At 38.1% G+C, this 12,323-nt stretch overlaps 1 protein-coding gene across 9 annotated transcripts in view; it reads right to left on the reverse strand.

The window, feature by feature from the left end:
• Nucleotides 1–12,323, reverse strand: part of SIK3 (SIK family kinase 3) — a 247,155-nt gene that overhangs the window by 68,482 nt on the left and 166,350 nt on the right. For all 9 annotated transcript variants that reach the window (XM_082339743.1, XM_082339742.1, XM_082339746.1 and 6 more), the window contains exon 4: nucleotides 6,864–7,025. In XM_082339743.1, the coding sequence (XP_082195869.1) occupies nucleotides 6,864–7,025 (162 nt within the window). The remainder of the gene's footprint in view (nucleotides 1–6,863; nucleotides 7,026–12,323) is intronic.

The following is a 12,323-nucleotide window of genomic DNA, read 5'->3' on the forward strand; positions in this document are numbered from 1 at the left end:
ATCTCTAGGTCCATCCATGTTGCTGCAAATGGCATTATTTTACTCTTTTTTATGGCTGAGCAGTATTCCAGTGTATGTATGTGTATGTGTATATATATATATACACACCACATCTTCCCTATCCATTCAGCTGTCGATGGGCATTTAGGTTGCTTCCACGTCTAGGCTATTATAAATAGTGCTGCTATGAACACTGGGGTGCACGTATCTTTTCTTTTCTTTTCTTTTTTTAAACATCTTTATTGGAGTATAATTACTTACAATGGTGTGTTAGTTTCTGCTGTATAACAAAGTGAATCAGCTATACATATACATATATCCCTATATCTCCTCCCTCTTGCGTCTCCCTCCCACCCTCCCTATCCCACTCCTCTAGGTGGACACAAAGCACCGAGCTGATCTCCCTGTGCCATGCGGCTGCTTCCCACTAGCTATCTATTTTACATTTGGTAGCGTATATATGTCCATGCCACTCTCTCACTTCGTCCCAGCTTACCCTTCCCCCTCCCCATGTCCTCAAGTCCATTCTCTATGTCTGTGCCTTTATTCCTGTCCTGTGGGGTGCATGTATCTTTTCGAATTATAGTTTTGTCCGGATGTAAGCCCAGGAGTAAGGTTGCTGGATCATATGGTAACTCTATTTTTAGTTTTCTGAGGAACCTCCATACTGTTCTCCATAGTGGCTGCACCAATTTACATTCCCACCAACAGTGTGGGAGGGTTCCCTTTTCTCCACATCCTCTCCAGCATTGGTTATCTGCAGACTTTTTAATGATGGCCATTCTGACTGGTGTGAGGTGGTACCTCATTGCAGTTTTGATTTGCGTTTCTCTAATAATTAGCGATGTTGAGCATTTTTTCATGTGTCATGTGTGTCAACTATGTGTACCTGAAATGCCTTTTTAATGAAGGTACATTAATTTTTCATTTGTAAAAGCTCCAGTCTTAGGAATAGGATTCAGAAGAGAGAATTTTCCAAACTCCATTTTCCCAAGGGTCAATATACATTAAAGTTCCTTAGCCCCTGATAGTTGAGGGTCCTATACCATTTCAGGGTGAGAGCACAAGGGTGAGGCGTTATGATTCCTAGGCTCTACTAGGACCCAAATTTGGGAAAGTCACGTGGCCTCTCTGGGTCTCAATTTACTACCCATCAACCAGGGAGGTGTACTGAAAGACTACCTAAACAAAGGGTGTTAGGATCATGACATAAAATTTGGGATTGACACGATGAATATTCGTAACTACTTTTTGTGACCTGTCAGGGACATTCTCAATCACCAGACTATGGAAGGGGTCTCAGAAATCCAAGGTTTCCAACCTTTGTTTTGCGATACAGATATGACTGTATCTTAGTATATTCATACTGGAGGTGAAAGGTCAATAGACTTATGAAATGTTTTAGTTTCTCACTTTTAAAAAATGAAGTAGTCTAGATCTCACTGCATTAAAGGTCAAAAATTTCCACAGTACCTTAAATCCATGCACTGTGGAAATTCTTTCCAAAATGTTGGCTTTGCTGGAGCTGAACTTCAGATCTTTGCTGTCTACTGATTGCCAACTAAAACAATAACACCGGAGTGGAAACCATCTCATGGAGACCATTCTGGGAGTCGACATTTAAAGAAAAAAGTTTCCAACTTCCTTAGGTTAAAAAAAAAAAAAGTTTCCACAATTTTCAAAACATTCTCATAACGTCTGAGTATTTCAAATAACTTTGCTTCAGGGAGTAAGCCAGCTACATTTAGGCAATCTTTTATAAATACAGAAATTTCTCTAGTTAATTTTTAAGGACAAGAATTAAAATTCCTTTTAAATAGCAGTGCATCAACCATTAAAAATAAGTCAACACCAGTTTGATAGCTTAATATAATCCATCAATAAGAAAATCTGATTTCTCTATTTCTAAACACATCTCCGACTGGAAGTTCCCTCTTCCTGGCCCAGAGATGTGACTCATTACCCAGTCCCAGAAATTCCTGCTCTGCTCACATCTCTTGTATTTGTTGCCCTTTTCTTCCTTCCCACATCCACTACCTCCACCTGTATGCAGGATTTTACCATTTCACAGCCTTTTAACTGATCTTCCTATTGCTTTCCTGTCCCCTCTCCCTACTCCCGCCCTTTTTTCCTTATCCACCCTGAATCTGATTTATTTAGCCTGGCATTCAAACAATTTCACAATTTAGTATAAATACCTCCCCTTCCTGCCTTCTCAGGCCTGACTCCCCTCCTCGATCCTTCCCTCTCACCAAGCTTTTCTGCAGATATGCTGTGTGCATTCTACTGCTGCTCATGCTTCTCCAACTCAGCTTCCCACTGTAACCAAAATAAAGCCCCAAATCCTCACCATGTGCACAGGGCCCCACGTGAACTGGCCCTTGCCAGCTCTCTCATCCCATCTTTCCACCCCCGGCCTTATTTACTATCCTCAGCCATGCTAAACTTTCTCTTACCCCCTAAATATGTTGAATTCGCCTCTCGCAGGCCTTTGCCTTGCTCTTCCTTCTGTTTGGAAGGCTCTGACCATCCTGGTTACCCTCCCACAAGTCATTCTATCAGGCTACTCGATATTACCATTTTCACAGCCCTTACGAGAGCTTGTTCATGTGCTTACTGTCTATCTTTCCCCATCAGAATGTTAGTTCCAAGGGACTATTTTATCTGCTGCTGTATTCCCAGTGTCTGCACACAGCAGGTGCTTTACTAACATTTGCTTACTGACTAATCCTACTGGCATTCTCTCCTTGACACCTATCCTTAAAGAATTCTATTCATCCTTTAAGACTCACCTCAAGCGCTATATTCTCAAAAGGGTGTTTCTGTCCTTATCACCACTGTGTAAAGTTCAGATCAACAAAGTTATCGAGCACCTACTATAGAACAGGTACGATAAATGGGATATGCTTACAGTCCCTGAGGCATTTGTAATCTAATGAAATTCTGCAAACTAAAGTGCTTTCTCCATCCTCTGAACTCCTGTGGTAACTGGACTATACGATTGACGTGATAATGAATCATGATGTGCTCTGTAACATCTCTCCTATTGTATCAAACTGCAATTTGGTAGCTGTTGGCCATGCTGTCACCCAGGGATACAATCGATGTGCTGAGAGAGCCATGTTGTGCCTCCCCCATCCCGAATCTGCTCCTTTGTGGATCCTCACACATCTGAGGCACAAAGTGAAAGGTTAGAGACCAAGAATCCTATTCTTTTCCCAGCGCTGAACTCTCTACATGAAAGCGATTTGCATGAGTGCTCTTTATAAGAAATTCAAACTTTTAGCAAGTTAAAGGTGTTTTGGAAACTCTAGTGTTTTCTAAACAAGACATATTTGCATGCCAAGTATGTTGAAATTAAATGATATACGTGAAAATGCCTTGCAAAGTACTTTTTATAGATGTAAAGCATAATTTTGGTGTTATTTAACTTTTCAAAGCTCTAAGCACTTGTTGCCCAAATAGACTGTAAATTCTTGAGGGTGGGAGTCATGTTCTTAGCCTTCTTTTTTCTGTTCCATGATACCGGAGCAAAAAGCCTTTGTTAAGAACAGTGAAGATTATAGATAGCCACTACAAATTCTTCGTTCCAGACTTGGCAACTCTGCCTTTCAGAAATAAAATTCTTTATTCTGAAAACAATCAATGCTTATGCTGGATTACTAATGATAGAAACATCTTTCAAATAATTCTACAGAAGATAGGTTTGTGACCAGCATTAAGAAGAAAGCACTAAAACCAGAAAAAAAAAAACAAAGTATTCACCTGGGCTTCATTCTCTCTAGAACTAGCACTAGAACAAAAATTCATAGGTAAGAATTTAATCACAAAAACTCTTAAACAATGGAATGATGTTTAATCTTTTAATATCTGTAACTGAAATTATCTCTCGTGTCCTGGGAACACATATTCACTTGAAGAGGGCTAACATGGGTTTTTATAATAGCTAGATTTTTATAGTAGTACCAAGTATTACATGTAAATTGTCACATTACTTCATACAAAAAGTAAACATAAATTCCTGTAAGCACAGACATCCCCAGAACAACTTATTCATCTACTTTTGAACAGGATGCATAATCTTTTCATCAAAACCACTAGGCAAATATTGGATAAGGAAAACATGAATTCCTTAAATTTCCTGATCTGAATTTTTATTAATTCCAAGTTAATTTGCTACTATAACATATATGATGATTTTTAAAATGAGGTGCTTAAGACTAACAATATTTTAAATAAAACAAAAAACCCCTCTTTTCTCTCTCATGTGTTTCTTTCATATACAGTAGTTCTTTCTTACTGAGATTTATAATAATTCATCAAAAAGACTACTGAAAAGATCAGGGATCTGAAAGTTACTTTCAGCTTTCAGAATAAAAAGTTGATTTCATTACTTATCTGAACTTATCCCATCAGAACCATCCAACCTACCTCTCTAAAATTAGTCATGCTGTAGTCAGCTGCAACTAGAAGCGTTTCTCCCACTGGTCCATTAAGTTCAAAGAAGGCCTGGCTGATGAGAAACGGGTATTCTATCCAATTTATGTGTAGGAAGGGAAGTTCAGGCAATGACTGAGAAACTGAGTAATGATAGCATGCAGGAAAGAATGCAAACAAAGACAATGTCAGATACTGTAGCAGAGCACAAAACTAGAGGTGCTCATTTATTCTTTGCTTTGCTCTGAAAACAAGTAATAAAAATGCAGACTTTAGGTTAATGAAATAAAAATCTTGCCAAAGTATATGTATTAATACACAGAGAGCCCAAGGCTGGCTGTCAGCACCCCTAGGAGTCTGTAATTACACCCCAACAGGTAGAGACTCATATTGTGACTGCATGGGTTTGTTTTTAACTATTAACAAAGAAAAGTATTTAAAAATCTCCTTACCCAAATATTTGTCAGTAGAGTTTCTAAATTCAATTATCATCAACCCCTGCTTTTTAAACTTGGCTTCTCAATGCAAAAACTAAAAGCCATACAAATTTCCCTTAACTAAATCAAAATGATTCTAAGTTCAAAATCAAGAACAAGGAAGCATAAAAATGTTTTTCTTAGTCTTTGGTCAGTGAAGGTAGAATAAGACTGTAGCAGAAAAAGAGGGCCTTCCTTTAACCCACTACCCTAATCAAAAATCCAAAGAACCCTACAGTAACATTTGTGGTAGGTTGAATAACAGCCCTTCAAAGACATCCTTGTCCTAATCCATGGAACTTGTGGATGTGTTACCTTCTTTTGCAGATGTGGTTAGGTTAAGGATCTTGAGCTGGAGAGACCATCCTGGTTCATCCAGGAGGGCCCAATGTAATCACAAGGGTCCTTACAAGAGGGAAGTAAGAGGATCAGATTAGGAGTGGGAGATGTGACAATGGAAACAGGAGGTGGAAGTGTGATGTAAGGGATGGAGCCAAGGAATGCAGGAGGCCTCCATGAGCTGAAAAAGGCAAGGATATGAATCCTCCAAAGCCTCCAGATGGAACCAGTTCCACCAATACCTTGGTTTCAGCCCCACAGGATTCATTTCAGATTTCTGACCTCCAGAACTATAAGATAAACTTGTATTGTTTCATGCCACTAAGTGTGTGGTAATTTGCTACAGCAACAATAGATAATTAACACAACATTTGATTATACTTTTAAGGATTGTGAAGCTTAGTAGGTGTTATTACCATTAATTTAATTGAAACTACAATGAATAATTACAAAAGAGGGTTTGAAATTGTCAGGCCTTTCCACCCTACCCACCCTTCTGAGAACTGTCAGCATCTAGAGAGCTTTAGAGAATATAAAACAGACGTAAGGGCAAAGGAAAAACATGATTTCGTGTAAGATAAAGAAAGCATCTAATTCCTGTCTACTGTGTATTGAGCAAATACAGAACTCAAAGAGCTTACAACTGTAAAAGTTCTAATCAGCCCAACTCAGATAAACAAAAGGCTAGGTGACATTCCGAGGATGTAAAAGTAGAGCCTGGAAAGTGAGCAGAGATATGTACACAAAAGAAACTGTCAGAAGAATCAACAACCTACAAGGGTACACATAGGTACTTTGACCTATAATATAATATAATATAAATTTGAACTCTCAATTCCCACCCAGTTAAGGAGGGAAATCTTCAGAATTGCTTCTTACCTAGGCTTTTCAAGACAGTTATATTCTAGCTAAAGTTCTGTTTTCTATATGAGATTCCAGTCCTTTTTTATCTGGAAGACGAGGGACATACAATGCAATACCAAAAATTGTCAGAAAAACAAAAATGGTTTATTTTCATATTTATAGTTTCTATATAAACTGCAGTCACTTTCTTCTATCAATAGGTGGTGAGCTTGCATTGGTTAGGCAAATGCTGACAGTTTACTAAAATTGAAGTATGAGTAGAGTGAGGCAGTGAAAAGTGCTTTTGTAGGCACTGTCAGATGAGCAGATGAATGAAATTTGAGGATAAAAAGAGACGGACTGCCTTTAAACCACTGTAAGATCTATTCTTCTTAAATGATCATAAAACCACAGTCTTAAGAATAAGCATGCTCTATATCAGCAGTGACACAAATCAACCTTCTCAAGTGAAGGTGAGAAGGCACACAATTTTATCAGTTGTTTTTTTTTTACTACTTTATTCTATATTTTATTCCTTATTTAAAAATTACTTTTTCTTCTTTCTTCCCAAGCTAGATGCATCCCAAACTACATGAAAAAATAGCATCAATGTATTTTGAAAGCTTATTAATTTTCAAGCCACACACACACAAAAATCCTTTTCATAATACTTCTTTCTGAATAGATGAAACAGATAATCCCTTGCTTTAAGAACCTTGAAGGAAAAGCTGCTTCACTCCTATTTCACATCCTCAGCATACTTCTCACCTGCTATTTTGATATTCAGATTGGCATCCAGTAGCAAATTTTCAGCTTTTAGATCACGATGAACAATATTCCGACAGTGACAAAAATAGACAGCTGCGACAATCTGTTTGAACTTCCGACGGGCCTCCTTTTCTGCCATTCTGCCATGGGCCACCAGGTGGTCTGCAGTGAAGAAGAACACCATCAGGTCTTGTTTTGGGACAGGGGTATAATTTCAAAAGGTAGACAGAAGGAGTGATGCAAGCAGGCCCAGCAAATGAATGAGTCAAAGAAGTAAAACAAACAAATGGAAAACAATACACTTACAGTCCTGATTTGTATCTATAAAAATTCATTAGTAATGAGCACCCAAACTTCGTTAAGTATAAATCCCATTACACATACATATGGATAAGAATACACTCGCCCGACCATAAGGAAGGAAGAGCTGTGAGGGATGCACGTAATGGTTTTCTTCAAGGATCGTAACACTCAACACCTTCCTGTTCATAATCTCCGTTGCAAAAGATTACATATACACAGCAAACATGAACATGAAGATAAGTATCAGCAATATTTCCTGTGCTAAAGGGTGAGTCAAAAAGCAGAGTCACAATTATCAATCATTTTAGGAAAGAATAGACAGAAATTAGTCATTGCTGAGAGGGGAAAACCTGCTTTATATAGGATTCTGTTTAGGTTAATATCTCTTCTGCTTTCTCAAAGGTTTACAATTTGACATAAAAATGTACTTATTTGGTGACTGTTCTCTGGAAGGCACAGTAATATGCCTGCATCTTTACATTTGCATTTATTGTGCTTACCAAATATTTTTAAAACTATGTTAATTTTTACAGATAACATCAATAGAAAACCAAGTGAAGTTTCTACCACTTTAAATGAAATAATTTCATTGGCTACGTCACTAACTAAGGTACAACAAAAGAATTTACATGGGATAAACTTTGTAATTCTATAAATCAGGGTATCCTCTATATTTACAAAGGAATTGATTGACATATAATCAATGTCATAAGTCCTATAACTTTTTTCTAATAGTGGAAGTAGGTTTATATTGAACCAATGACATACATATCCTTAACCCAGTTCTCCATCTAACAACATATACAGATCATGACAGCTGATGGGATTAGAAATGTCAGTGACACAGTTTGCTCTGCTTGAAATCTGTAATAGCTCATCAGCACTATCCTTAAATCAACTGATCTAGCTGGAAAAAAGACACATTTGCCATCATAAGCATCCTGAGATAGTGGGAAAGTGGAAAATTAGACAATATAAGTGTATTATTTTTTGTTTTTTAATAGTAGTTTCAGTAATACTACCCAATTGTTTTGGCACCATCTCCATCCCCCATGGGACCAGTCAGGTATATCTTTTCTTCATCACAAAGAAGAACTTTGAGATAAAACATATGCACCAGTAATGACTGACAAGATTAAGAGCTTAGGACAAGAAATGGAGGGGGGGTGGTTTGAAGAAGGGGGCAAAATGACAATCCATCTACATATCAGATTTTCAAATAATTCAAACTACATTCTGACCACAACGGACATTAAACTTTGGAGACCAAATACTATAGTAATTTTAAGAACAATGTTATAAGTAGTTTATTTGAATTATTAAGAAAGACCCCTCAAAGGAGTTGTTATAATTGTTAGAGTTATCAATGACCCACACATAAGATCTTTGAAGCATTTCCCTCAAAAACAATCATTATTATGGCCAAGATCACCAATTTGGTAGAAAGAAAGAGAAAATAAGAAGTCTTTAAACTTAGATGTTAGAAGGACTAGGATACAGCTTTCTACAGGAGTTTAGAGGTGGTGATAAATGAGCTCACACTCTGGTATGTTTAGGCTTCTGGTGAGATCCGTCAAAAGAACTTCAAACAACACAAGGTCCCCAACTAGGGACAGGGAGTGAATACAAGCTGTTGAAGAACTGGACGTCCATCAGATGTGGACACCATGCTCCACTTGAAGAGGCCATTCTCTCTAACAGTACCTGCTCCTTTGACCCACTATTTCTCTTAACCCAAGGCCTAATTATTCTAATAATGTGCTTTAGCTGCGAAACCTTGTGTAATTAAAGAGCTTTGAAGAGACAGCTATTCTTGAGAAACACAAAAATAAACCCTTATGAAGGTTTACCATCAGAAGCTCATTTGGCCAAGCCACCCATTAATTAAAATGCCCAGGAGACATTCATCTGGCAGTAAATACTAATTACCAGAACACATCAAAGAGCTTCTTAAATACAACAGAATGATTAATTTAGCAATTTCCAAAATAAGTGATTTTCTTTTATTAAAAAAACCTCTTTGTATTTTCTAAGTACTTTGTTTTCCTAAAATGATTGGAAAGTTCTCAAAAATGTTACATAGGCCAGGAGCTGGTGGAACGCAGCCTAGTTCTGTTTTATCTCTACAATGACACATTGGTTGTCCTTGGATGAATCATTTATACTGCCAATATTGCCACCTCTTGATCTGCTAAACAGAAATAAATTCTGTTACATGCTATGGCCAAAGAAAGAATAGCATATTTGGGAATAAACTTGTACTTTGACTAAGAGTTATCATATATGACATAATTTTAACTTTCAAAGACATTTAAAAAGCTATTTTTTAAAAAGGTCCACTCATTACTACACAAATACTATTTCAGCATTTGGTTAATAGATCATAAGGATCTTTGTTCAGGATTCTGTAGTGTTTGAAAGTGATTATTATCATACACCAATTGTACTGTTACACGGTTCTGGTTACAAGGTATTTGTGATAGCACACTGGGTAAAATGGCTGAACTATATAGTACTTTCCCTAAAGATACCTACAGTATCCCTATAGCTATGAATATAAAGAAGATACACAATTTACTTTTTTAAAAAATGTGTTGTCTGCAAACGTCAGATGTTTCTTACTAGCCATTGTGTTTGATGTTTAAGTTCTCTCTTCTTTGGGAACGTTGTGCTCTTCCCCATATACAGGACCTTCATACTGGCTCAATGTCATTCAGACTTTAGCCTCTGCTTTTATTTTTGCCCATCTTATTACCACCACCACCACCCCCCGCCTCCAGCCCCTGTTAGTTTGCTTTCAGTGTAAACCTACAGGGTCTAGTGGGTGTGCCAGGAAACCAGCAGCCTGCAGTGGTTTTTGGTCCCTGCTGAAATTGCCTTTCAGCTGCCTGCTGACAAATAGCTGCTTTATGTTCATGTGTGCTCCATAGGCAGGCAGCAAAAATTCTTCAAGTTCAAATATGACACTTAACTTTCAGCGAAGAAACCCAGAGCAGTAGTAGCCCAGCCTCAACTTAACACAAAGTCACAGCATTTGAATACACACTGGGGTAATTTCAGAAGGCAAATGAAACAAATAGCTCCTGAGCCACTCAACATTCAAAGTAAAACACATTCTGCAACTTGTCAGGATAAACCCACTTGCAAGGAACTCTAAAGAGTTGTTCTGCTTCTTCTGGACAGTTTAGTGAGCTAGTTCTCCGAAATACTGGGTGAGATACCACCCATACCTCCAGTCCCAAACACCCCATCCTGCAACCATGACCCCAGCCCCCCACCCACACCCCTGAGTCTAGACAATCTTCAATCCATCACAGTAAGTCCCTTTTCACCATCAATTAACTACTACTCTATTTAGTTGCCATTATACCTCTGCGGCAAATTTAAAGTTTTTCTCTATCACAGACAGCTTCAACCATTTCAATCCAGACAAGGATGAGGTGACTCTCAATTAAAAGGAGAAAACGGTTCTCCTGTTTTCAAGCTCTTATCAAAAGTAAGGAGCCTGTGAAATAAAAACAAAACAAAACAACAACAAAAAAAGAAAAAAGTAAGGAGTCTAAGTTCTCTTTCTCACTTTCCAATCACCATAAATAACTTGGCACTGGATTTCTGTAATCTTTTTTTATCTGTTCTTCCTTACAAAATCAAAAGTAGTTAGTGACACTAAGGGATTTATATACCTCATGAGGAGTATATTATTAGAAGCGGAGGGAATGAATTCTGAAGTTTCAAAAGTATTAGAGCACCAACATTTATAAAGTTTGCTTCAGAATTCACTGTTTGTAATTTTGTCCCAATCTGACTCAGGAAGAAATATCTTGTGGTACAGTTAGATTCTAACCTTTCAAAGAGCAAAAATACACATAAGGCAGTCTTAACGTCCCTAGACCAGCCTTGCTGGAGTGTCAGAGGCATGCCACTAATGGGGTAGCGGTGGGAAGCCAACATTTCTTAAAATAAGTCACTTTTCCACTATAAACAGACAGTGTCTCCATTTGTCTGCTAGGTCTACAACTTCTAAGATCCAAAACACTAGCTGAAAATGAACATACCCTGATAGCAGGTCAAGCAACAGGGCAGAAACTTTTCATTTTTCATGATGAAGAAATAACCCAGTCTAGAATGGGGAAAAGGCGGCTCATGTGCTAAGCTTAGGCGGCTACCTGGAAAGATTTCTGCCAATTCCAAGCTAACCACAGCTAGCAGTTCTTCGCTTTGCCACTCAGTTCTATCATTTCTTCTTTCTACACTCATGGAAACGACTTTCTGTTTATCAAACAAATGCTTCTTTCCAAAAGAGTCAGGGCGAGGCCAAGATAACTCAGCTCAGCTTCCTGGGAGAAGGTTAACAAGAGTGCACTCAAATGTCACACTGTCCCTAACCCTCGGAGGCCCCAAGCTGCCAAGGACTAGAGGAATAGGGCTTGTTATTTGGTTTTCCTTGCCAAGATTCCAACTACCTCATACCAGGCTTCTTTACTTGTTGCTGCTGCTGGTTTCCATCTCTTTTCTTCATCCTTCCAGTGGTCCAGGCCAAAAACCTTGCTGTCGTCTTTCATTCTCTTTCTCCCACACCCCACATCCAATCCATCAGCAGATTTTATAAACTCTGCTGTCAAAATACATCCAGAATTCAACTATTCCTCACCCTTATCCCCACCCCACTCTAGTGCCACCAACCTAGTCCAATAGCCATTATCTCCCTCCTGGTTTACTGCAGTAACCTTAGAATAAACTCCTAACCAGTATCCCTGATTCTGCCCTTGGCTCACTGCGATCTACTCTCAAAATGACAGCCAAAATAAGAAGTCTTTTTTTTTTTTTAACTTTTTTCTTTTGAAATAATTACAGATTCACAGGAAGCTGCAGAGATAGTACAGAGAGATCCCATGTACCCTTCACCCAGTTTCCCCCAATAGTTAAATCTTACATAATTATAGAACAATATCAAAACCCAGAACTTGACATGGGTAGAATTATGTGTATACTCCTATGTCATTTTATCACATGTATAGATTTGTGGAACTACCACTGCAACCAAGATACAGAATTATTTGGAGTTACTCATTACTGAGTATTCTTGCAGGCATAAAAACAAAATGTCCACTATTACTTTTTTCTACTATCCCAAATATTAAACTTTTTCCTACAGGG

Source organism: Balaenoptera borealis, assembly GCF_965194805.1.
Source record: "Balaenoptera borealis genome assembly, chromosome: 11".
Taxonomy (NCBI): Eukaryota; Metazoa; Chordata; class Mammalia; order Artiodactyla; family Balaenopteridae; genus Balaenoptera; species Balaenoptera borealis.